The 27,818-nt window shown below is 47.1% G+C and overlaps 1 protein-coding gene across 1 annotated transcript in view; it reads right to left on the reverse strand.

The window, feature by feature from the left end:
• LOC138569069 (tachykinin-like peptide) overlaps positions 1-27,818 on the reverse strand; it is a 265,883-nt gene that overhangs the window by 70,284 nt on the left and 167,781 nt on the right. The window contains exon 3 of the mRNA XM_069646754.1: positions 18,259-18,355. Coding sequence (XP_069502855.1) covers positions 18,259-18,355 — 97 coding nt within the window. The remainder of the gene's footprint in view (positions 1-18,258; positions 18,356-27,818) is intronic.

Raw genomic sequence — 27,818 nt, forward strand, 5'->3', positions numbered from 1 at the left:
TCTTGCCGCTTCTCTTCGGCGCCTGCGCATCTGGGGGCCACGCTTTCTCTTTTCCCCGACATCTTTGGACACTTGGGGCTCCCGCCCCCAAGACAACCCAGCGGGTGCTGCTGTAGAGGTGCGAGGTCCCCGGGCTACGGGCCCATTCATTCTACACACCACTGAATAAGGGCACATCACACCCATAATTGGACCTGAGGACTGAAACCTGTGCGGGCCCCAGCCTGGGTCACACCATCCAATGTGGAAATAGCTGCAAGGAGGAAAATATTGTGGGTCTACGCCTTCCGCCCCCTGTGCCGTACGCCTGCTGGGAGCCCGGGTCCCTCAAACCAACAACGGGTTTGCGCTGGGTTGGTCCCCACCCACTGTGGCACGTGAAACCTGGATCCTCCGCCTCACCTGAGTGTCTGGTGACTCGCTGTCCCTCGCTCTGGCTGCCCTTCAGCCACCTGACCTGGGGCGCCCTGCCTTCCCCCCAGCGGCCTACAACTCCTGTCCTGGAACACCCAGCTGCACTGCTCTTCGACACAAGAAGTGGTCTCCCTAACCCACTTAACTGCATCAGTCCCCGAGAACACTGTTTCCTTCACCCCTGCTGCAGACCATAGACCTCTGGCTTTTGGTATTCACCCAGCCTCACCAAGACGGTCTGCACCAGGGGATCCACCTGCTGAGCACTTGGCGTGTCCATATTGCCGCTGGCCGGGGTGGTCCCCCTGGCTTTGTGCCCCGGCGGCCCATGGTAACCCAGTGGCCACACAATCCACTACAGACCTGCACTTCACCTTCATCCCGAGGGTCCTTGGGCGCCCGGAACGCCTCAAGTGGCCCTTCAGATGACCTCCTGTGACCTTCCCCCCTTGACCTGCTCTCGCACCTCTGCTGCCTCCCTGGGCCTCTGTGCTCGCCCTACATCTGGCATCATGACTAAGGGAGAAAGAAAGAAACAGTGCCTGATCAACATGTTCACTAAGACCCCGTCAAGGTCGTTGGGGGATCCGCCTGAGCAGGAGCCGTCCAACTCGACGACTTAGGATCCTATAGACTCTCAGAAAATGATGGAGTATATCCGGGAGGGCTTCACCACGCTCCATAGTAAGCTAGATGACATGAATGGCACCATATCCTCTATCAAAGCTCATATCGAGAGGACCGATGGCCGGGTGGCTGAGATCGAGATGAGAGTGAGTGCCACGGAGGATGACCTGGGCTCCCTCAGGGCGGAGGTTTCCACACTTTCTGGCCCAGTTCTTGAGGTCGAGAAAAAGAAGGAGGACCTCGAATCGCGTTTGCGACGCAACAACCTCTGCATCATCGGAGTGCCCGAAGATGGCATCAAGGAACCTATGGAGGACTACGTTGAGCGCACTCTATTAACATTACTTGACTCCACAAAGCTTTCTCCACAGTTCACAATCGAGAGAGCCCATCGTGCCTTAATTGCAAAATCCAGACCGGGCGCACCTCTGCGGCCCATCATAGCCAGGGTTCTAAATTTCCGCGATCGAGACTCCTCCTAGGGGGTGCCAGGATCCATCTGTACCCGGATTTCTCAGTGGCTGTTCAACGTGAACGCAAAACCTTCCTGGCAGTGAAGGGGAGGCTGTGACTCCTGGGGGTCAAATACTGCATTCTATACCCCGCCAAATTGAGAATTGAACACTCCACTCCGGTGTACTTTTTTCACAATCCCTGAGGAGGCCTCCAAGTTCATTGATGAACACTTCCCCGCTGACCCTCTTCTGAAACGCATACTTGCTAACGTTATGTCCTTGGTTGTTTGCTTATGGTTGGTGACATCCATTTGTCCCATGAATGTGCGACTTGTTGGTCAATGTGGGACGGAGCAGTCTCTCACCTATGTAGGGGTCTACATATGTCACGCACGTCCTAGTCCTTAGACCATTCTCTGTGATCCTAGAGGAGGCCTCAAGGCCCATTGATGAACACTTCTCTGGTTAAACCCCCCTCTGCAGTGCCTATTAACCACTGTTATGTCGCTCTGCTAATTGTTGCCAAATTCAGTAACCTCCCTGTTTCAGCTACCTGGGGGACTATTCCTCCCCACCATGAGCAAATTGTTTACTATTGTGTGTTCGTGCCGTGCCCATCCACGAAAGATCCTACCCAAGTTACGCACAACATCATTGTTAGGCACCATGTTTATCCTTAAATTGCCCCCCGGTCTGGAGCATCGCCACCAGGCCAGTCCGCAGGCCCCCCGGCGTTGATGCCATTGGTTTGGATTTGGTTACTTGGTTATGGGGTTATCATTCCTCTGTTTGGGGTAGGGATGTGGAAGGGGGTGGGTGGGGTTGAGTGTTATGTTAAAAAAGGCTTGGCGTCCCAGACCGTTGCTATTGCAAAGATAGCCGACCGGTGCATCGCTCACATGGGTCAACAATCATGGGCCTCTGCATTGTTGACCGAAGATAACTTAACTTTTATGAGTTGGAATGTGCGGGGACTGGGAAATTACAAGAAAATTCGACAATTGCAGCTTCAAGCCGAACGTCATGAGGTCAAAATCCTCTTTTTGCAAGAAACACACGCTTATACTGAGCACTATGAAAAGTTTGCCAAAATGTGGGGCCCTCAAAGGTACTTTACTAATTACTCTACCCAAAGCCGTGGGCTTATGACCCTAATCCATAGGAGCCTTAAGTTCAATTCCATATCTTCGCAGATCGACCCCCATGGCAGATATGTGTTACTCCATGGTATTTTGCAGAATAAGGAAGTGATTTATGTAATATTTATGGTCCCAAAATTGATGACCCAGAGTTACGTCCCTTCTGGACAGCTTTCCCCTAATACCTATCCTCTGGGGTGGTGTCTTTAATACGATATTCGACGTAGACCTGGATAGATCCAATTCTAGACCCCACCAACTCTCCAAGGCAGCCTATACTAAATTGTCATCTCTTCCCTGCCTCGCACTCGTAGACGCATGGAGGCTTCTTTATCCTGATTCTCGCTCCTACTCCTTCTACTCATCAGTGCATGATTCATATTCCCGTATTGATAGATGGCTAGTGTCTAACACACTGATAAGGAACGTGACTCGTCTAACGATTCTCCCCAGAACCCTCTGTGACCATTCACCAGTGACCATTACCCTCGGTTATGGCCCGATCTTGACCAGATTAGACACTGGAGAATGAAACCTCACTCCCTCCTCGACCCGGTCTTTAGCTCTGAGTTGGAGACGGTCATTGAGGAGTTCTTGAGAGAGAGAGAAAGAGAGAGAGAGAGAGAGAGAGAGAGAGAGAGAGAGAGAGAGAGAGAGAGAGAGAGAGAGAGAGAGAGAGAGAGAGAGAGAGTCCATTCACTCCCGAGGAACTTTCAAACGCCATAGACTCGCTCTCATCAGGCAAATCCCCAGGCTCGGATGGCATCCCAATTGAATTCTAAAATCATTTCAAATCGCTCCTACTTCCTCACCTAATGGCCCTTTGGGAGGAATCAGTGGACGCAGGCAAAATCCCCCCTTCTCTCCATGAAGCCACGATAAATGTTTTGCTTAAACTCAGCAAACCCCCCACCCAATGCAGTTTGTACCGTCAACTTTTGCTTAATAATTGCGACGTCAAAATCTACGCCAAATCATTAGCCCTACGCCTGGCCCCCTACATGCCACACATTATTCACCCTGACCAAGCAGGTTTTATTCCGGGACGCTCCACCTCCCTGAACTTGAGGCGACTCTTTAACATAACAAGTTGGATCAACCCAAATGTTCATGCAGTAGCTGCCACACTTGACATGCAAAAAGCATTTGACTCTGTTTCATGGAGGTACCTCTGGCGGGTTCTTGAAAAGTGCAAGTTTGGCCCCTGTTTTCTCTCCTGGGTCAGGCTGCTATACTCCGAACCGGTTGCCAGGGTCCGTACTGAAGACCGATGCTCTCCCCTTTTCCGAATTGCTAGAGGGACGAGACAGGGCTGCCCCTTGTTTGTTTGTTTGTTTATTTATTTATTGTGCGCACCAGACCCTAGGGTAGCAGGGCGCAAGAGAGCAAGGAGGTTTACAGCTTAGTTAACGTTTGCAGGTTACAGATTAGTTAACGTTACAGGTTACAGGCATAGTGGACATTTCGAATCTGCAGGGTAGGGCAAGTGCAAGTGCAGATAAGGCGTAGCTAAACAGTCAAATCTATGGCGTCAAACAGTAAAAGTAAAAAGCAGGTTAGTACAAACATTATAAGAAGACGTTACGTATAAAGTGACATACGCTATGTCGCATTCTCAATAAGCCATTTTATGGTGTTCTTTCTAAAGTTATTGAAGGTTTGGTCAGATCTGAGTGCAAGGGGTAGGGAATTCCATAACTGTGCTGCCTTAACTGGGAAGCTGGAACCTCCAATGGTGGCTAGTTTGAATCTGGGCACTAGGAGGCAGTTGGGGCTGGCTGTCCTTGTGAGTCTCGTTGGATTTTTCCTGTTGAAGCGTTCTGAGAGGTATCGGGGAGCTTTGTTGTTTAGGCATTTGTGGATAAGGGACGCAGATTTAAGGTTGATTTTTTCTTGGGTGGAAAGCCATTTGTGTTTTCGTCTTATTTCTGAAATGTGTGCACTTCTGGGGATACTTAGGGCCGCTCTAAGTGCATTGTTTTGGAGCACTTGGATTCTATGGATGATTTGTTTGGTAGTCCCTATGTAGAGGGCGTTGCAATAATCTAGTTTCGATAAAATGAGGGCTCTAGCTAGAATAAGACAGCTGTCCTCTGAAAGGAATGGTTTCCCAGCTCGTATTAACTTGCATGTATAGGCAGTGGATGATGACAGTGAGTTCACCTGTTTGGTGAAAGATAGTGTCGCATCAAGGTAAAAACCTAGGGTTTTTACTTCTCTGGCGACCTTGATGGTGTTGCCATCGATGATGAAGGCGGAGTAGTTTTGGTTAAGTTTGGAGATACGGGCTGCCGTGCCCAGGATGATGAGCTCTGTTTTGTCATCGTTCAAGCATAGGCCATGGTTGGCCATCCATGCCTGAACGATGCTGTAGACTCTATTCACCAGAGCCAGATCTTCGACGTAATCCCCAGTAAGTGGTAAGAGAATCTGAGTATCATCTGCATAGTTAGTGTAGGTGATACCCAGATTATCAAGATCGTCAAAGAGTGGCTTGGTGAAGATGTTATAGAGTGTCGGCGAGACGCAGGATCCCTGGGGCACTCCGCAAGTGATTGGGATAGGGTCTGCTGCCGCTGCGGGGGAGAACACCCTCATGGTCCTGTCACTAAGAAATGATTGAATCCAGACTATAGCCTCCTCTGAGAAGTGGGCAGCCGAGTCCAAGTGATTACATAGGACTTTATGGTCCACCAGATCAAAGGCGGCTGAGAGGTCTAGAAGGAGGAGGAGAGCTAGTTTTCCCTCGTCTCTGAGTTAATCTATTTGGGCTTTTAGGTCGATAAGGGCAGTCTCTGTGCCGTGTTGCGGACGGAAACCGGATTGGCGGGTGCCGAGGAGATGGTTCATCTCAAGGAAGTTCTGGATTTGGGTGTATGCTACCTTGTCTAATATTTTTAGTAGGAAGGGAACCGTGGTGATGGGCCTGTAGTTAGTAGGAATGTTGGGGTCCAATGTTTGCTTTTTTAGGAGGGGGAGTACCCAAGATTCCTTTAGATTGCGGGGGATGGTGCCCGTAGTAAAGGAGGCATTGATAAGTTTTGTGATAAAGGGGGCTAAATCCCTAGCCGCATCCTTGATCAGTTGTGCAGGGCATTGGTCGCCTTTGCAATTAGAAGGTTTGAGGGTCAAAATGGTCTTCTCTACCTCAATTACTGAGACCTTGGAGAAACGGAATTGGGTGGATTCTGGGTTGTTGGATGAGGGAATTTTGACTATCAGAGGTTGAGTTGGCAGAGAGGCTTTCTTTAGGGCAATTTTTGTTTGGAGGTTGGATACTTTGTTGGTTAGTGCCAGTTGTATGTCTGTGCACCAAGTTTTGTCTTTGATGGAGTCATCCTGTACTGTGAAAGGAGTTTCCAATTCCTTTAGGATGGAGAATAGCTCCTTCATGCTGGAGTTGGATTGGGAGATCCTATTATTATAGGTTTCTTGTTTGGCCAGGATGATGTCTCTTTTGTATTGCGAGGAGATGTTAATTAGGTTAGTTTTATTTTCAGCGGTCGGATGTCGGTTCCAAGCTGTTTCGCATTTTCTCTTCTGTAGTCTTAGGTTTTTTAGGTGGGGTGTAAACCATGAGTTCAAATGCTTTTTGGGTTTACTGATCCGAAGTTTAAATGGAGCAATACTGTCAAGAGCAGAGCACATGGCTGCGTTGAATGCATCCACTAGGATGCCTGGGTCAGAGTGGTCAGGTAGGGAATTTAGTTTGGGTAGGATGTGGGGCAGTATATTGTCGGCTGTAATGTTTTTCTTGTTTCTCGTTAAGGTGGGTGTGGCTGGCGTGGGTGTTAAGACTGTGGGTCTTTTGGTGTTGAGGGTGAAAGAGATAAGGTAATGGTCAGACCATATTTGGGGGGTGATGGCTGTTATAGAGGGGTAGCAGTTGTGACTGGCAATCCAGTCTAGTGTTCTTCCCTTGATATGTGTGGAAGTATTCACGAACTGCGTGAAGCCTAGCATTGACAGAGTATTGCCTGTGGCAGTAGCATGATGGTCGTTGATATCGTTGAGCCCTAGATTGAAATCTCCTAGTACTAGTGTTTGGGAGGATTCTTTTAGCTTCTCAGAGATAACAGTGGTGATGTCTTCAGTGAAGGTGCTGACGGGGCCAGGGGGTCTATAGATAAGGTGGATATTTAATGTTTGGGAGTTTGCAGTCGGTAATTTGATAGAGAGAAGCTCGCAGGATTTGAGGGAGGGTGTGGGTGTGATTCTCATAGAGAGATTAGATTTGGCGATAATTGCAATTCCTCCACCGCGCGAGTCTGGTCTGTCAGCTCTGAGAATGGTATAATTCTCTGGGACTGCCAGAGTGAGAGCCGGACCTGCTGCATCGTGGAGCCAAGATTCTGTAATGGCAATGAAGTCAAGGCTATTATCCCGTATGATATCTGCTATGTCAGTGGCATGGGCGACTAATGATCTGGCATTGATTAGAGCAACTTTTAGTTCAGGTTCTAGCTGTGCTGTGAGCGGAGGTTTGGCTATAAGTTTATTGATTTTATGGTGTGGTTGGTGTCTGAGAGGGGCGGTGATTACCAGTGGTCGGCATATTTTGGGTCGGAGGTGTTCTAGGTTAATGTTATATTTAGTAATAGGTTCGAATATTTTAGGTAGTCGAGCCCGGAGTCTAAGCTTCCTTTGTTCTAAGTTGCAGGGTTTAGAGATGAGTTGTATGTGGGCACCAAGGCCCTCTGTAGGCAGAACTGTAGGCATGGTCGTGTAGATGATGGTAAGGATAATTGTCAGTTTGGAGAATTGTGCAAGGTGAACTGGGTTGGGCATGTGGAAGTACATACTGTTACTACTAGCTGAGCTAGGTGGGCTGGAATTAGTTGCCGTGGATGGATACGGGGCAGAGTTGGCAGAGTACAGTTCACAAATACTTAGCGAGATTAATGCGGCAGTGACGTACTAGTCTGAGAGTAGCAGTCAGATATTGGGCTAAGTGCGACGGTCAGATGTAGGTCTAAAAACCGAGGTCAGATACTGGGCTGAGAGTGATGGTACAGTGGTCTCTGGGCGACCATAAGGCACTACACAATAATACAGTGGTCTCTGGGCGACCATAAGGCACTGCACAATAATACAGTGGTCTCTGGGCGACCATAAGGCACTACACAATAATACAGTGGTCTCTGGTCTCTGGGCGACCATAAGGCACTACACAATAATACAGTGGTCTCTGGGCGACCATAAGGCACTGCACAATAATACAGTGGTCTCTGGGCGACCATAAGGCACTACACAATAATACAGTGGTCTCTGGGCGACCACAAGGCACAATACAGTGCAGTGGTCAGTTAGCGACCAAAGGGCACGGCCAATAGCAGTCATGAGGCATAAAGCACTAGGGGCTGAAAATGACTGAGCTATTAAAGAGGTGGCAGCAGTAAATCAGCCCCCTGATTTTTGCCATAACGATGGAACCATTTGCAGACATGCTGCGCCACTCCCACGCACACAGGGGCTTGTGTACTACCAGCCAGTCGGATATGGTCTCCCTGTATGCTGATGATGCCCTTCTTTTCAGCCGCTCCCCTGCCACCAATTTAGCTCCGATATTGGAAGATGTTATCCATTTAGGGCACATTTCTGGACTCAAGGTGAACTGTTCTAAGTCCATCCTGTTCCCGCTCACTGACTGTACACATCCCCCCCGACAGCCTGGGATTCACATGGGCCCAGTCAAAGTTTACCTACCTCGGCATAGAAGTGGCTCATCAGTCTGAACTGGTTTTCGAAGAAAATTATCAAAAATACCTCACGAGCCTTGCATCAGACTCCCGATTTCTCTGGCTGGGAGGATAGGGATACTAAAGATGGTGGTATTACCCCAGCTTCTGTATAAGTTCACCAATATCCCCCAGTAGCCAGGCGAGGCATTCTTCCAAGCGTTGACTCGCACTCTTAACGCTTTTTTGTGGCACTCAGGCGCAGTTCAACTTAAGCTCAGGACATTGGCCACCCCAATGGAGGGTGGTGGCTTTAGTGCCCCTGATTTCCTCAAATACTGGTTGGTAGCGCAAATCCAATTCGCTTCGCATTGGTTCAACACATCGGATCCCCCTCCCCATGTCAGGCTCGAAAGGTTGACGGTCAGCGACCGTGAGATTCGCTCCCTAGTTATCACACCCATGTCGACAGTTCTGGACTCACTTGACCCAGTGGCTTGTACATCCCCTGCTCTATCTAAGACGTGGAAATTACTAGGCACCGCCCACCCCTTTCATGGTAACCTACCACTCTGGAACTTCCTTCTGGAGGTCCTGCATGTACCACTGCTCATCCTGCGCCGATGGTCTGAGGCCGGATATGAACTGCTCCGGGATATCTTTGAACAGGGAAGCTTTGTAGAATGGCCAGACCTTCCATTGTCTCTGAGACGGAAACCATCCGTATGGCTCCAGTATTCGTCCCTCGGGAAACTCCTTAAACGCAACTACCCCACTTTCCCAGCGATACCACCAGATGATCCGGCAGTTGCGGAGTTAGCTGCCCCCGCGAGGGGTAAAGTATCCAGACTCTATACCCTGGTTCAAGCCAGATCAGCCCCTGCATTCACTAAATTGAGTCACACATGGGAGGGCGACCTTGGGGTAGAGGTGACCGACGAACGATGGGCCCATATGTGTGCACGTATCCATGGGGTATCCCTCAACTCCCGTTTCAAGCTGATTCAGTTTAAGGTGCTTCACAGATATTACTGAAAAGTACCTTCCAGTCTTCAGCTAATTCCTGCGCTACTCCTTCATTATACTATATTATACGTGTGAGGGCAGCAGAGCAAAGATCTATTACCCTCAGACTGGAGAGGGAAAAACTGAAAATCTATAAACAACTTAGATCTTGTTGGGCTCCGCGCTCTAACAAAAGCACAGTCTTATTCAATCAGCAGTTATTGCAAATGTGTAATTTATGCACACTTCAAACACAGATGAAAATCCAAAAGTTAGTAGAAAAAAAGGAACTAGTTTTGTTGACTTAGCCTTGATTTATTCCAATTCCAAAATGGCTTCACAGATATCACTATACCCCAAATAGACTTCATCATGTATCAAATGACCTCTCCCCAAGATGCCCCAGGTGTGGCCACGATAATGCTGTCTATATTCACATGATCTGGTCCTGCCCCCGTCTTGCGCCATAAGTGAAACGTGGTGCCAAAGGAAAAACAGCAGTGCCTGTTAGCTCAAAAATCGCTTTGAAATCACCTTTGTTTCTCTGAATGCAAGCTCAAAATGCCTATTTCCAACATTGCAAGATATTCAAAAATCTTACTGAACACCAGCAGACGTCTGGTAGAATGAAGTCTTGTGTGCATACCAAATCTGGAAAGATGAAGAGCCTAAAATAATGTTCATAACAAAACTGGCTGAGCTGTGGATGTCAGCAGCTTAAGTGAAATGGGATTTAAAGCCACTAAAATCGAAATGTTTAAAATAAATGTGTGACCTACTTTTGAGTGTCACATAGGTTGCAACTGTTTAAATGTCATAGTTTTGAACTTAGAATCAGCGTTCTAGCTGCATGTGTCAAAGTTTGATTTGAATGAAGAAAAAATGGGAACAAAAGTGACCTTTGGCTGAAGCCTGGCTTAAAGGAGATTGAATTCTGCCCGGAAACTACCCCCGACAGGAGTTGAAACTTGCCCAGCAACTGCATTTACAGGCCTGGCCTGCCTTCTGCTGCCCCACCAAACGAAGATTACACCTCTCTGATTGAATCAGGGGAGGGGTACCTGGGACTGCAGGAAAACAGAACAATGAACTTCCCTTTGCTCCAAGCAATTGCTAAATCAGGGGGTTGTAAATGGCTTCCTCTTGGAAGGAAATGGAGGGACACTGCCTCTGTGAGCAAGCTGAAGTTGGAGGAAGTGGACAAACCATAATTCCCTGATGTGCTTTGGGAAACCACACCCCTCTGGGCCAGAGCATAATTTTAGAAAGATGGATCATTCATAGTACATAATTGTCAAAATTATATCAATAATATCATTATTCCTGTGATTTTTCTGTTCACATTTTAAGAGGTGTTAGGATTCTGTGGTATGTTCTGGGGGGGTAGTAGCAGAAAATGGGGTATTACTCCAAATGTCTGTATGTTAAAAATCTGACACTTCATCATCTGATGCCCATATTCCTTGCACACATTTGTGTAAATTCTGGAAAAGTTTAGAGATTGTGTTCTGGATGAAAAGGGCAGAATTCTGTCAGAAGTGAACACAACATCTTACAAAGACAGGGATCGGATGGTTTGGCGCTACAGAAAATATGTTAACTGGACATATAATATTAGAAAAATTGTACATAGATAAATATGCATTTAAGTCAAAAATAGATTTGTGTGCAAAGTGACAAGAGGAGTGTTCTTTCTGTATGCCTTAAAAATGATGCCTGATGACACAGGATGACTCACAATTCAGTTTCCCAGTCAGGTGACAGAGAATCCTATAGCCTATCAGGATCCTCAGAGGGTTGGGCATAGAAAGTTAGCCTTCCCACCCACTTTCAAAAGACAAAAAAAGAACCATTGAAACCCAGATAGGGACTGCTCTTTCCACTTTCTTGCGAAGCACTTGGCCGGACCGACAATATACAGAAGGACCATAGACTCCAGATAGACTCCAGAACTTGAAGCAGAGAGGCCTGAACCAAAAGCTGAATCCTTCTCAGCAGGCCTCAGAATCCAGCCACCTAACCAACTATTCAACAGCCGGGCTGTGCTGTTCGCTTCTGGCTAGAACTTTTGCCGGAACCAGAGACCCAGACCAGACCACGGTGCCAGTACCAGACACAGAAAGCAGAGCTGTATCAACACCTCAGACCAGACCCAGACCAGACCGCTGTGCAGTGCCAAGAACTTTTGCCAGAACCAGAGATCCAGACCAGCAGAGCAGAGAGAACCGCAGCTAAACCTGTTGACCAGATCTGTGATGAAGCCCATTCATTCCAAAATTAGGTGTGAGTATCCAGCCAGATCTGTGCAGAACCAATCTCTTATTATAAAGTAATCTCATCCCATCCATTTCAACCTGCATAGAAATCGTGTGTCCATTCTGTGATTTCAAACCTGTGAAAGTGTCATTTGTCATTTGAATCTTACTTTATTTCTGAGAATCTACCTCCACTAAATCGTCCGTATCTTTTGAACCGCATGTCCTAGGAGTGTATAAACTAGTTGTGAAGTGACTCTATGTATTTGTATTACCTGCACTGCCTTCAATTGTGCTTGGCTTGAATGTTGCTCACCTGTTTCTGTGCTGCCAAGCTAAATAAATAAAAGTAAAAAAAAAAGAAATCTCAAACAGACATTTCACTGAACAAAAGGTTCTTGCTTCCCATAAACCTCAGCATGTGCCTTGTGGTAATGAGCATATCCTCCGTTTTGGCACGGCTCCCTCATCTGCCAGTTTTCAGATCCTTATTTCGTTGTCAATGTGGTACAATGCCTCTGAGACAGAAAGAGAGTGAGACAGAAAGAGAGAGAGAGAAACAGAGAGAGAGAGAGAGGAATTCGACAGCCGGAATGTGAGATAGTGAAATGGGACTGGCCTGCAGAGGCCAGTTGTCTCCACTTTAAAATCTCCTACTACCTTACACTGTGTACAGAAATCCCCCACAGATGGCCACCAGAAGCTTAGCTGTTAGCACATCAACAATAATTGACATCAACATCACATCAACATCAGTGGCTGACCAGGCCCAAAATACTGTAGAATGTCCTTTGCACATCTTAATCCCAAACTTCTCTGCCAAATGCATAGACAACAGATTGGATCACATGAACCGGGCACTTCAGATCAGCACTTATCAACACCACAGGTTTTCGCATCTGCTTCTCCCATTGTCTGGCTAACGTCCCTGGCTACACCTTTTTTTACTGCGGGGCCACATGCAGTGAGGCCATCAAAAGAGGCAGAAGGGCTCAATACAAGACTACTTACATTACATTACCTACATTGCCCTTATTCTGATTAAAGTGCACATCATACCTATATACTCATGCAACAATGGTCCTGCAAACACACATCGTTGAAAGTGGATTATATCAAAGAAGCTAGATCGATGCTGTGTGTGACATCATATTAACAATATCGTGTGGGGAATGACAGCACTGAAAAAGAAGAGGCTGGTCCTGTATCTCAGAGCAAGTTTTCCATTATTGCTAAGTCTTTAATCTTTTTTTTTCATGTGGATTTTCCCAGTCGAACTTAGTTCTTTTGAATGAAAATCCCAAACATCTCTCAGAAGTACAAGTCCATTTTTACTGTTGTGTAATTATTTTGGGCCGTCATGCTAGTCATGCTCATCAGCACCAAACTGTACGTCATCACTTTCTAATGTTTGCATACTTTGGGCAGAGCAAAATAAAATCACATTTCATTTGCTTTGGCAACTATTTATACAGTATGTTTAGAGTTATAGGTTGTGTCTTGCGTTAACGATACCTAGCAAAGGATTGGTGTTTCTCGTTAAGTGGGAGTAATTCTGGGAATGCTAGCATTTGTATCCCCCATGTCTTCCCATTGGCAAGCAACATCTTTTTTGTCAATCTCTTTTTAGTACAATATCATCAAACGGCTATGTCAAACCCTCCCTTATTTAATCTTTCAGATATCACATCTCATTTCGCATGAGCATGAAGAGCGCAGTTGTCCCATATTTCTCCCTTTAAGACCTAGGATGAGCTGACACAATAGCTCCCTTTTCGTACAGTCTTCGCCGTTTTAAATATCTGGAGATTTTCTCATCTCTGGGACCAATGGAACTTTAAGTTGGTTGGTGATAGAATACTCATCCATTGGTCACTATTTTCCGATTTCCAAAATCAGAACATTTTCTTGGGTGGAAAATGTACTAAGGGCCTTCCAAAAATGCGTAATAAATGTTTACCACAAGTGTTTATTATAGCGGGGCAAGCACAAATCATACAGAACAGGAGATAGAACTGGTTAATGAGAGCTGACAAACTGGCATACAGCGAACATCTTTTTTATACACCTAATACAATGTTTACAATGTTAGAAACAATTGCACTGCAAGCTTCATGTCTATTACAGTTCCCACAAATTCTATTGACTAAGATACGTCATTCCCTTATAGCTGGGAATATGTTAGTCAAACATGATTGGAAGAAGTGTATCTGTTCTCTTTTAGCCCATCACCTCCCCATGTGGTGCCACATTGCTTCCCTCTCCTCCTGCAAACAGTTTGCAATTAGTAAAAAGATTTGTGCTGACCTCCGGATCTTTATTACAAACTGAAAAAACAGGCATTGGCAAAGCCAACAGCGTGAGCTTTTCATTAGGCATGGAGAGGCATTTGCCAGGCATTGCCATAAGGTACCACCTGGCTATATGATGGGAACAGCTGGAAAATGGTGCAAGTATCTTGGCATATGATGTCATTGCCTGGTAATTGTCTATCAAATTCCTATATGCAAGCCAAAACTGTTGGCTTTGCGATTGCTTGTTTTAAACAGGACTCCAGTGCTAGGAACATTGGCATTGACACCGATATTGGGCCTGACTCACTCTGCAGGGCACACTTTGGATGTTCTGATCTCCTCAAAACTCCCATCTCTAACCCTCTCACCACTCCTCTCTCCTAGAGTGACCACTTTCTCCTCTCCCCTGACCTCCCTCTGTACCCCTCAGGCCGAGCCTACCTCCACACCCCTACCTTCTCAGTCATCCGACCCATGAAAAGTGTGTCAGTTGAATCTTTTACCACCACTTTCTCTGCCCCTCTGCACCTTTGGCTGACTCCCGTCCTGACACAGCCCTTTCCAACCTCCACTTTTCTATCTCTGACACTCTTGATGTACTTGCCCCTGTCATGGGGATTTGCTTGAAGCCCAAAGACAAGTGCAACTCTTGGTACGACTAAGACCCTGTCACCCTTAAACGCAAGTGCAGGGTGGCTGAGAGAAAATGGCTGGTATCTTGTACATCCTCTGACAAATTGGCCTGCCACCTGCTCCAAAGGCAATGCCAACGCTCTGTCCTCACTAAGAAAAGAGCAAACATCCAAGCCTGCATCTCTGTGGCATCTAACAGCTCGGCCGAACTTTGTAAGGAGCTGGCCAATCCTGCTGCAGTCTCTACCTCTCCTGTCCCCTCCCAGTCCCTCTGCACAGCCTTGGCCTCACATTTCATCTCTAAAACCCAGGACATCTTGGCCACCCTTTCGTGCTCTTCTCCTTCTCGCTAGACTTTCTCCTCTACCTTTGACCTCCCTGTGGCCAACTCTCCTCCTCCCTTCTCTAACTTTCCTCTGTTCACCCCAGACAAGGTTTTTGGACAAGTCTGATCTATGAAAGTCTCGTCAAAACAGGTTCTTCCCTTTTCATCCAAAACCATCAAGGACCATATTGACCAGCCTTGGCCGACTTTTGCAATCACTCTTGTACCACTGGAACCTTCCCTTCACCCCTGAAGCACTCTCTTGTACACCCTCTTCTAAGAAACCCTAAGCTGACCCCTCATATCTGGCTAACTATCACCCGATCTCAATTACTCCTTTCCTAGGCAAACTCTTGGAAAAGCTGGCCATCTCCCATCTTAATCTTCACACTGAATCTGTTGGTTCTCTCCACGACCATCAGTCTGGCTTTAGAGCAGCCAGAAGCATGGAAACTGCTCTCCTGAACATCCGTGAAGACCTGCTCACTAATCTCAATGCCAATCACCCCTCTGTCCTCATCTTACTCGATCTCTCCTCTGCTTTCAACATGGTCAACCATGCCATCCTGCTCAATCAGCTCTGTGATAACCTGGGTATTACTGACCAGGCCCTGGCCTGGCTGACCTCTTTCCTCTCTGACTGACCCTCCAATGACCAACTTGGGTCTTTCCTCTATCTCACTCTCTACCTGTGCTGTTCCCCAAGGGTTTAACCTTTCTCCCAGGCTGTTCAACCATTACCTGGCACCTCTTGCCCACCGCATTGGTGCTCTCTGCTCCAACTTTCAGTGCTATGCGGATGACACTCAGCTCGCTTTCAGGCTCCCTTTAGCCGCCTCCTCTTGCTCTCTCATCTGGATTGTCTTTCTGCAACCCAGGAGTGTTATGCTGATTTTGATCTCTGCCTTAATGCCAGTAAGACAGAGTTCCTCCTCATCGGCACACCTGCAGCTTCCTTTTCCCCTCACTCTCTGGTCGCCCGCTGTGGGCCCTCTTCCTGCTTCCATCTCTAAGGCTAAGAACATCTGGGTCATCTTTGACTCCACACTCTCCTTCTCTCCTCACATCTCTGACGTCTCTAAGAAGTAGAACTACTAGATGCACCTCCTCAGAGGAATTCTTCCTTTCCTCACCTTCCTCATAAACTCATTGTCTCCAGAGCTCTGGTTCTCTCTAGGCTTGACTACTGCAACAGCCTCTTTCTAAATCTGCCTGCCTCTACTCTCCGCCCTCTGCAACTCATCCAAAACGGGACTGCAAAACTTGTCCTTGGCCTTCTGCATTTTCCACAAGTCCCTCTGGGGCTTGGCACCACAGTACCTCTAACTCTCTCTTTGGAAATATCTTCCAACTCAAGCTCTTCGATCCTTCACCTCCAACTCCAACAAGTTGGGGAAGATCCCTTTCTTCGTCTGGTGCAACCCTATTGAACAGCCTCCCTGCCTCTCTGAAACTTGAGCAGAACCATCTCTGGTTCTGCAAGCACCTCAAGACCTTCCTCTTTGCTTCTGCCTTCCCTCTTCCTCTTCCTTGCTGATCTCTTGTCTGATACTGCACTGGTTACCTGGCTAACCTCTGAATTCGGGCCCAGGTCTCTGCCCACCCAGTTGCACTCCTGCACTACCTGCTGGCATCCCCTGCAATTGTGGTCTGTATCTGCAATGCTACAGTCCCCTTACCTGCACTTATTGACATTCATTGTCTGCATGTTTTAACACTTGCACTTGCAAACTGTTGGCTGCACTACTTGTTTGTTATCCCGTGTCTGGCACTTTCCCATCCCCCACTCCCTGGCACTTCTCCCGCCCCCTCTCACCTGCACTTGTGTGATCTCAATGTCACTAGGCCTAGTAAGATTGTTGTTTTTGTCCTCCCTCTGTTTCCCCTCCTTTGCCTTGTCGCGCCTTGAAACACTTGTGTATAGGTGCGTCATAAATGCCACATCATATCATATCATATTGCTTATAAAATCAACAAGCTGAAGACACACGTTGTTAAGCGATTTGTATTACATCAGGAGCTCATTTACAGAGGCAATGAGGAATGTTTTGCTGTAACACTGGCAGGTACTATACAGGACAAAGTTTGGTGTTACTTTGCAATAGAGCTTGCCTAAAGAGTTCCCAAAAGTTTATGTGTTAGTGGCGAGGGGCAGGTAGATAGTGGAAATGCCATAGGCATTAGCATAGCTATGGTTAGTCATTGGGTGTATTAATGACCAAACAAACCCATAGGATATGTGTTTCTACTCATATCCCAACTCCAGCCTATATGTGTTACACTGCAAGATATCTGGCTTCAACCAATAGGCACAACTAAAAAGGAAGCATGTATGTCTCTGAATCAATCATAGCCACCAGCATTGCTCTGGTAAACCTTCCATAACTTTGTATGCAAATCAGACTTGGCCCTAACACTAATGTTAACAGCCCTTCGCTAACTGCTAGACTAGAAGGCCAAAAGATGCATGTGATTGCTTGTGTTCCAATGCAGAGGGGACATGGCCTACTAACTGAGACTGAACGTCATCTTTTGGTGACAGCACCAAGAGTCATCTGCTAATGGCGTGTCCCCTTCTGTAATGGTACAGACATACAAAAGAATTACGTCATGGAATATTGCACAGAGATAAAGAGAGTGGTAATATTTCATTCAAAGTTTTGAATTGATCACTTTTTGTTTTTACTACACTCTCCCCTCTAGAATTACATGCATGTTACCATTAACCTTATCTTTTCACTTATACTCATGTAGTTAATGCAGAAGAATATATGCTTTGAAAATTGTAAGGGCCCCCAGTCGGTTGATGGACCTTCTGCAGAAATCTGTGTGCAAGCACCATCACCTGTAATTATTGTTTGTTATAGTTAACCATTTTATTAAGCATGATGTGAAAAAAATGCTATATTACCACAACAAATAAACATACGTTAAATCACAGAAGTGTGAATGGCCATCCATCTGCCTGGTCATGTGTGCTTTCATTACTGTGGGGCAAACATTATTGCCTAAGGCAAGAAAACAAATCCTGGACGGGCCTCCTCTGAAAATGCAAATCTCTCTGAGGTTGCTGTTGCGCTTTAAGAGTGAAATGCCCCCCCAAAAACTCCTAACCCTCAAATCCTGATGCCCCCTCCCTACACCCCACTCCCTCTTGTTTCTAGGGTGGCAGAGGACCACCTGCGGGAACCGGGTCTGGTATAAACCAGGCCACGTGACGTGCCTGGCAGTAGGATGGCATCTAGCTGCTCATCTGATCTGATGCATGATTTATGGAGAAACGCATTTCATTGTTCAACGTTAATGTTTTTCATATTGCATCGTGCTTACAGAACGTGTGCGATCTGTGAATGGATTTTACAACTTCCATTCGCAATTATATGCAAAAAAGTTACTGAGCATATGCAAAAAAAAACATTTACTAAACACTTACTATTATTTTTTGCCAGCCTTTCAAATAGCTCATTCTGTCTTCTGTGTTTAGCTAATCTTTGGAGAATTCCTTCCAGCAATGGAGTCTGTAGCTCGGACTAAAATGAAACGATTTAAAGTTATGCCATTTCATAATGAGATACTATACAAGAAATAATACATTAGATGCACTTTATTTGTGGAAACAATTATTGAGCATATAGTGTAATTAAATAATGTATATCAAAAGATATGTTTTGTTCTTGCATGTTCAAATATCAGTTGACAGAAGTTGTAAACATAATTATCCTGATTCCAAAAACTATGAAAGTAGGCAGTAAGGGCAACATTATGATCCTTTTTACCATGCCCTTGATTACAGGGAGGTATTTATTTCACTTATTTATTTATTGGTGGAGTATAATGCTTCATTGCAGTCACAACTGCTTTATGGTGCATGGGGATGGAGGTTTCGGATTTAAACAGCAGGATACTAAGTTGAAAACATTTGACTTACAAAGGACCAGCAATGTTTCAGGAGTCAGACCTGGGTGTGAAGGCAAGAGGGGCAATACAGGCTAGCTATTCACAGTATAACTTTACATTCCAAGGTATCCAAGTGAATGATGTAGACATAGCACTTAAGGGGATTAACTGCTGTATTCCAATAGATAATACCGGATAACCATTGACTACATCAGTTTATATTTCCTTTTATCGAAGGGCATGGAAAAGACATGGGCCTCATTACAAGTATGCCGGTCCGGAAATAGTGGTGCCGGTCACTCCGTACCGACACCTTTTTCCGGTCCGGTGTACTCTGAGTTGCGATGCCGCTAACACTGTCACTGCAAGTGACCTAACGTACACTGCAACACCGTGACCAGAAACTGCGGCAAAATGCGTCGGCCGTGCCTGAGACACCGGCATGGCACTAGTACATGCACTTTCTGAGCACCACGTACACAGAAACACTGGCAATGGTGGTAGCACTGTGATTACTGCGATGGAAACACCGGCATCGTGGACCAGGCGTTAACTAGAGTCAGGTGTGCAGAAAATTCCCACAGGTGGCCCAAATCAGCCAAGGTGGCCACCAGGAGAACTGCAAAAGCACAAAAGGACCACTCCCACACCCCACACCCCTTCCAACACTACCTTGCTTGCAGCAGCAGTAGCAGTACTGGAGATGGAGGTCCTGCATGCAGGCCTACAACTTGAAGAGGCAGGGAGGCAGAGGATGCGGCCGAGGCACTGGAGGAGAAGGAGGGCCATCATTGCCATGCAAAACAATAACCAGCAAGTTGCAGGTTGCAGGTCGCAGGCATCCACCCTTACCACGCATAAAGGCCACACCCTTCAACCTAAGCCAAACCCAGATCCACACCCTGTACTGGCTAGACAGGGACACCATCACATCCACAGTGGTCCTGATCCATGATGACCTTGCCAGCCACATACAGATCCGTACTGCCATCCCCCCTTGCTCAAGGTAGTGTCTGTGCTACACTTCCTTGCCACGGGCACCTAGCAACACACTGTCAGTGAACTGCATGGGCTATCGCAACCCTATTTCTTGCATGTCCTGTTTCAGGTTATTGATGCACTCCTACGGCACATGACAAATCACATAGGCCTACGCATAACAGCTGACCAGGTCAGTGCTACAAAAATAGCATTCCATGCCCAATGTGATTGGTGTATTGGACTGCACACATGTGGAGCTGGTGGCCAGACATGCTTGTGAGGCAGTGTACAGGAAATGAAAACTATTTCACTCACTCAATGTGCAGATGGTGTGTGATGCCTGCCAGCTTATCACCCTACTGTTATGCCAGATTCCCGGGTTCAACCCATGATTCCATAGTGCTACGTAACTCCATGCTGCCAGGGTACCTGGCACGTCACAGCAGAGAGCGTACCTGGCTGTTGGGTGAGTGTATTTACTAAAGCATGTGCATTGTTGAATGGGGGCATGATACACCATAGCGTACCTGGTTGTTGAGTGAGTGTATTTACCAAAGCATGTGCACTGTGGAATGGGGGGGCATGATACACCATAGCATACCTGGCTGTGGGTGAGTGTATTTACCAAAGCATGTGCACTGTGTAATGGGGCGGGCATGATGCACCATAGCGTACCTTGCTGTTGGGTGAGCGTATTTACCAAAGCATGTGCACTGTTGAATGGAGGGATGTCCAACACCTATCTGCAATGCATGTGTGCCATGCAATGTCTGACACAGAAATAGCATGCCTGATTTGAAGGCCTTGACTGGCATTTGTCAAATGCATAATATCAAAGCTGTACTGCAACATCAAATGCACTACATGTACCAGACTGCATCACCAATGTCCCAAAACCCAGCAAAAACCCACTCAGCACAACCCACTCCACCTGCAGCACAGACTAATCATTCTAATGCATCACAACACCCCACTTCCAAACCACTAGCGTACTGCACATCAAGTAGCCAGGTCCCCTGCCTGTTTCAAGTGCACATACACTTATGCATGTGACCTGAACCGTAAAGATGTAGCCAGACATATCTATGGATGTGTGCAATGCCCATCATAGGACTATTGAATCGCAAACTCAATAAGAACACACACCAGTCTCATTCATGTGTGTCGTAGTGAAAGGGTCAGAGGTCAAGGTGGGTGTGAATGGGCCATGGAAAAGTGACTGCAAACCACACATCCACCACCCACACAAGGTGTATTTGCTGGTTGGCAACCATTAGGCTGTCATCGCCTTCACCATCCATTCAATTCCTCATATGGTATCCCTCTGTGAATAGATCCACATCCATCATTTTGCCAGAATCATTGATGCCGTGCAACCACTCCCACGCAGCACATCATGTACATCAAAACTCAAGTACGCCTTCAGGCATGTAGTGAATCCCAATTTTATAATAAATCTTATTTTTAGGCAGATAAACGTTCTACCTCTGTCAGCTCTGCAGATGCAGGTGAAGCTGGATACCCAGTGATGCCATGGCTGATAACCCCTGTAAAGCAACCACAGAGCCAGCATGAGCAGGGATACAACCGTGCTCATATCAGGACTGGTTTTACTACGATTGAACAGACATTTGGCATGTTAAAGGCAAGATTCTGCTGCCTGAGCAGATTGGGGGGCACTTATGTACAGTCCTGTGAAGGTGGACAAGATCGTCCTGGCCTATGCCATGTTGCGCAACATGTGTATCAGACACAATATCCCACTACCCCCGACATGGACATGCACCCACCAGAGGCGGAGGAGGATGACAGTGATGATTTTTCATCACTTCACACATGCACATGCCAGCTAATGCACTGAGCACTGCACAGTAAATAAATAACTCCAACTGTAATGTGTATAATGGAATGATTAACAAATGTGGAACAGCAACTACCAAAACGATCCCTACCCACTCCCCCTCCCCAACTATCCCTCCCCACCCCCTCCCCACCCCCCCACCCCAACTATCCTTCCCCACTACCCCTCCCCAACAATCCCTCCCCACTCTCCCTCCCCAACTGTCTCTCCGCAACTCCTGCCATGTCCTGCCATGTTGGCCAAATAGTCCTTGCACAAGCCACATACAGGGCACATGTCTCTTCTGGGCCTATTTACATCCCCTTTTTGTATCTGGCATGCGACTGTGCGCAGAGCTGGACAGCCGCCTTGAACGCTACCTTGGGCTGCTGGGCACAGAACTAGCAGGCGTTGAACTGGTAGATGGTGTGTGGGACTGTTCCGTGGGCTGTCTGTCTAGGAATGCTTGAAGGAACATAGTCATTGGGCCTCATTACACGGTAGGTGGTAAGGGTTTAATGGTACTGGTAAGGGCACCGGTACCGGTAAACCCTTACCACCTTACTACGAGGTCCCTTTGCGGGACCCGACCTTAACGGCTGGTGTAGACCAGCCATTAAAGTTGGGACCCGCAAAGGGACCTTGGCGCTAATTACGGTACCGCAATTTGCGGTACCGTAATTAGCTCCTTCCCCATTCCCATTGAGCCCTATGGGGCAAAAATGGGAATGGGAAAGGGCCATGGAGAAAGGGGGAATTACTGCCCCACCAACCTTGGAATGGGGTGGTAATTTCCCTTTCCTCCATGGTGGTACTGGTATGGTACCAGAGGCAACCATGGTGCTAATAGCACCATCGTTTACCGCATTCCGTGTAATGAGGCCCATTGTCTCGGCTATTGAGACATCACACTGTTGCCCTCAAGTACCCTCCTGGATATCTGCACAATGGTATTTGGACAACGGCCAAGGGCAGGAGCATTTCGATGCCCACTAGCCTGGAAAGTCTCCTGCATCAACTGCGCCACCTGGAGGTGCTGCTGCACTAGGGCAGTCAAGTCATCCTGGAGTTGCTCCATGCGCTGGAGTCTGCCATCCATTTCCCTCACACTAGTGATGCGGCAGCATTGTGGGCTCATTGGGTCCATGGGGCTGAATACAAATGGCTCATAGGTGCTGCGGTCAGTGGTCTCCCCTGTTTCCACTCCACCATCATCTGCTATGTCCTCTGCACTGGAAAGATGTGCACGTGAATGTGGCTGCTCTGCAGGTGTTGGTGGTACTGCAGCAGCTGAGGCTACTTGGACGGGTGCAGCTTGGAGGGCCCTTTGCTGCCTGGACGGGTGCAGCTGGGTGACTGGTGCTGCCTGGATGGGTGCAGCTGGCATGGCAGTGGCAGTTGTGCCTGTTGAGGCTGTGGTGTCCTGGGTGGAGGTGGTGTTGGTGCTGGTGGTCCGTGATGTCCAGCAGCATCGATGGCTTGTACCCCTTGAGCTGTTTGGCTGAGACCATTCATTGTCAGATGAAGTGCTTGAGGGAGTCAGAAAGGCAGGTTGTCAGCGAACAGTGTGGATTGATGAGGCAGAGATACCTGCATTATGTTGGTTGTGACTGGGGTACATGGCATGGTGCAGACATGCTTGTGTCATGCGTACTGTGCGTGAGGATGTGTGATGTTCATATGGGGTCAGCATGTGCCTGCTGCCTGTAGCAGTTACAGGGAAAGTTGAGTATTTATGCTCACGGTTCGAGCTGGCTGTGACGAGGGGGTCACATGTGTCCTTTTTGTGTGATGATGATGGTGGTCATTTGTGAGTGGAGATGGGGGAGCACGGCAGGGCACACATGCATTAAGCTGTGGCAGGGTGATGTGTGTCTGTGTGGAAGCAGAATCATGTTCTGTTGGCAGTACAGGGCGCCTGTGCTGTGTTCTAGGTGTATTAGTGGTATGTGTCATATTTTGGGGGCCAGAGTGTATGTCGGTTTCTCCACCCAGGTTGCTGGTCTCTTGGGGCAAAAGAGGGAAGGTTTCTTTTGGTGTTGTGGACAATGCAATTGACATTCATGTCATACGTTGGTACAGTAGTGGGTGCAGGATGGACAGGGAGGTTGACATTACATTGGGGTTACGTGCACTCACCAGCCTCTTCAGGTGTCCCGGCTACGGACTCTGCAGCACTGACCCCTTCAATGGCCTCGAGGTGCAGCACAATGCTGCATGTCCCCTCCCAGGGCAGCAGGGATATTGGGCATGCCCTCCTGCCACTTGTGTCCTTGCCCTGTCTGCGCTGGGCAAAGAGGAGGTTGTGTACCATCAATCGCAGGCCATCCCACAGCATGTGGCAGTCTTGCACTGTGCGGGGGATTGTCCCGACTGCAGAGACCTTCTCGGACACCTCTTCCCAGATGCTCTTCTTGTCCAGCTGGGCCTGTCTGCACTGGTCGTTGGAGAAGGGCTCTGCAGTATGCTGGACAATGGTGTGCGCTAGCATGTTGGACTCAGCCTCACTGAAGCGTGGCTTCCACTTTTGGGTCTCACAGACTCCTGATGCCATGGTCACAGTGGAGTATGTGTGGTCAGGAGGGGTGGATGTCGCCTGTGCTTTCAGGATTGCAATGGATTGTGTTTTTCGAATGGCTGTCGGCCGATTTCTAGTTCTGGCGATCACTTTGTTTCTGGTCATGGTATTTCCGGGACTGCTGTTACCGGTGCCAGTGGGTCCGGGACTGTGTTGCCGGACTTGGAGGCACTGAGGACAACGGTGTTGGCATTTTTTGGGTGTTTCCATGATGCCGGTATTGGCATTTCTGCTGTTCCAGAATGCGTGTGCACAACAACACGTAATCACCTGGAGATACCAGCATCACAGGTTGCCAGAAACGTACTGGCATGCCAGAAACTGGGATTACTTACCAGCATACTTGTAATAAGACCCATAGGGCCTCATTACGACCCAGGCGGTAAGTTACCGCCTGGGCCGTGACTTTACCACCATGGCGTAAACTACGTTTACGCCATGGTGGTTGGCGGACTTACCGCCCCATTCGGACCTTGGCGGGGCGGTAAGTCCCCAATCCCCATTTACCCTTCCCCATTCCCATTTTTGCCCCATAGGGCATAATGGGAGTGGGGAAGGCGTTAATTACGCCACCGTAAATTACGGTGGCGTAATTAACTCCATGGTCCCTTAGCGCCATGGATTTTAACACCTGCTAAAAGCAGGTGTTAAATTCGCCATGGCGCTAAGGGACCTCGTACTCAGGCGGTAAGGGTCGGCGCTGTTTACGGCGCCGTAAACCCCTTACCGCCTGGGTCGTAATGAGGCCCATAGAGTTAAAAGCAACAAGTGTGCTACGTTCACCACCTTGAAATTTGATTTGAATGTTGCTTTACTAACCATCCCAAGCATAGTAACATCTTATGTTTGCTCCCACCAGGTGGTTTCTTGGTGTAAATTAGGTGTCTTTGCACTATTTCAAAGACATTTATGTCCTAGACTTTCGAATGCCATCGCATTTTGCTTCTGTTCTCTGTTATTTTTCTTTCATGTGCGCCTCCGTAAACACTGAATCCAACCCTTGTACTGCGATATGTTATTTAATTTTGTTTTTACTATTCTGGTATTTCTTAAATTTCTATTTTTTATGATGAGCCTTACCGTGTGTTTGTATTATTGGGCTCTTTCTCTTTACTCATACTACCCATGCCCATTTTTGTTTCCAACCAATCAAATGTCAATTGTGAATATTTTTGTTCCTTTTGTGTACTATAAAGCCTTGAAAACGACCCAGGTGGTGTAAACACGTGTCGGCCATTCACCTTATGATTAAATCTTCTTATGCTATAAAACAGAACTGTATCTGTGACTTCAAACTTGATAGGCAAGGGAAAAACGTAAGCAGTGCGCGTTGTACCCTACTTCCAAAACCATTTCTGTAACTGATTACAATACTAACCTTCACATATAAAGTAGACCACTGTGAAAACGTTAGGCATCAATGTGGGCTTCACAAAAATCCATGTATTGACAAAGTGAAGGTGATGCAACATGATGAGTTCTGGCATCAAAAAGACAACAAGGACTACAAAACCACATAGCTCAAGTGAAAAGCTGGGAGCGTTGTTCTTTGAAAACCGTAGCATTCACCTGACTCCTTCACTTTCAGAAAGGAACCTGCCATACCAGCGTGTCAGGCAAATACATACCTTGACACAATATGTGCAGCGCTAAAAGACAAGTGATGGGCAAGGCACCTACCAGCTAGACCTGGGGGAGCCAGGGATTTCATGGGTAGGGCCGAGCCAGGTCCGAGTGTAGGGAGTCAGGCCTGACCATAGGAGCCCACCATGGACCTAGCCCAAGAAATCCCTGGTTCCCCCAGAAAAAGAAAAAAAATGAATGTGGCCCTGGCGAGCCACTATCAGGACCGCAGTCATTTTGTTTTCATCTATAGGTATTTCTTTGCATTTTGCCCGCGCGGCACAGCCAAAATGGAATGAAATGTTCTAATGTAAAAAAAAGAAATGGGCTTTTCTTGACATTTTGAAATGGAAATTTGGGCAGCCATAGTGCAGCCATAGTGGGGCCCGTGGCAGGCCTGTGGCATCCGAGGGTACCGGCCGAAAGAAGAGTTGGGCTGGAGCCCCCTTTGGAGCCTGGGCCAGCCCAGGCCTTGCCAGGCTCACCCAACTCTACTACTAGCAGGGGAGGAATGGCAACATTTAGCCAGTTTATTTTTCTGGCCCATAGTGCAAAGGACCAAGCCCACAGTGCAGCGGCCCCAACTTCCAGAACAAGTAAACTTAATGCCAACTTCTCCACCACACGCATTCTGTATAGTATGTCAAGTAGACATTATTGAAATTACTATGCAACATTTTCATATATGTATGTGGTTTCAGAGCGACCTGGACCCCTGGACATTCTCCCACTTATCAAACATTATATTACCAGGATAATATAATTGGTGAAATGGGAAAGCTGGGGTTGGAGTGAGTTTTCAATGTGTTACAGTTTGTAATTTGACAGAAGACTGCATCTCCTCCCATCCCATCCTTAGTTTTAGAACAATATAAAAAGGTGGCAAAGCAAGAGAATTCATTGAAGGAGCAGAGCCATGGCTGTATCAGGGGGTCTGTGTTTGCTCTCAGAGCCAAACATGAACTAACATGGCAAAAGACCCAGACCTGGCTTCCTGCTTCCCCAGCCCACAACACAAAACTCATACCTGCACCCTCCGTACCGACCCCCATAACATCAGACACTCACTTGTCATCCTGCCTGTCACCAGTATGCTTATTATTTATATAGTAACACTATAGAGTATAAACCCATATGAGTGAGGCATTCTCTACAGGTAGTTAAGGAAATGTAGGCATATTCATGAAAAGTGATTGGCTCCAGATCACATAATGTACAAAGTGTGGAAGGTGGGGATTTGAGACCTGTCTTCCTAGTTCCACAGTTTCCAATTCAGAAAGCAAGGGAGACCTTCATCTTCTTCTATTACATCTTCAATATGACAACACAAATCTGCAAAGATGTTATTCAAGGGCCAAAATACTATACAGTTGATTACATCTGGTGTTCAAAGCACCAACGTATCTACAAGAGGGACTCCTATTCATTGTCTGTATCCTGCGGCAAATACATCTGAGAAACAGACTAAGATTATAATTATAATGAAAACATTCTATAAATATGATCTTAGTGTGTACAATTGGGTGTACTTTCAAAACACCAATTCACATGATAAAAACACCTTCAAATTTATAAGATTAGTAATTGAAACCTATGTTCATAAAGGAAGTATGCATCACTTAGAAAAAAGAAAGGGGTGAAGACAGACCCACAATCGGGTGCAGTGGCAAGCAGGTCAGACATAGATCGCAGCAACAGCCAACCTGCTGACCTACCGTTCCAGATGTTTACATCCTACCTCTGTCTCATTTACCTTATTTTCCTTACCCAGAATCCTTGTGTGTCCTTCCCTTGCATGACATTCTCAATGCCCCCCTGTTTCTTACAATTACTTTCGGACAATTGTTCCTTTTTTGTTCCATCCTTTACGCAATCCCCTTCACTTACCTTGCACACACGTCCTTTCCTTACCCACATTGCTCAGTTACCAATTCCTTGTTTGTCAAGCCCATTCCTTGCCACTCACCATCTTCCGTTGATCTGGCTTACAGTTAGACAGTAGACCACATTGACCACATTTGCCAGTCAGCCTCTCACAGACATGGACGAAGATATGGTCGGGGTGGTGCTGGTA

The sequence above is a fragment of the Ambystoma mexicanum genome, chromosome 2q (assembly GCF_040938575.1).
Source record: "Ambystoma mexicanum isolate Mex_15411 chromosome 2q, UKY_AmexF1_1, whole genome shotgun sequence".
NCBI classification, from domain to species: domain Eukaryota; kingdom Metazoa; phylum Chordata; class Amphibia; order Caudata; family Ambystomatidae; genus Ambystoma; species Ambystoma mexicanum.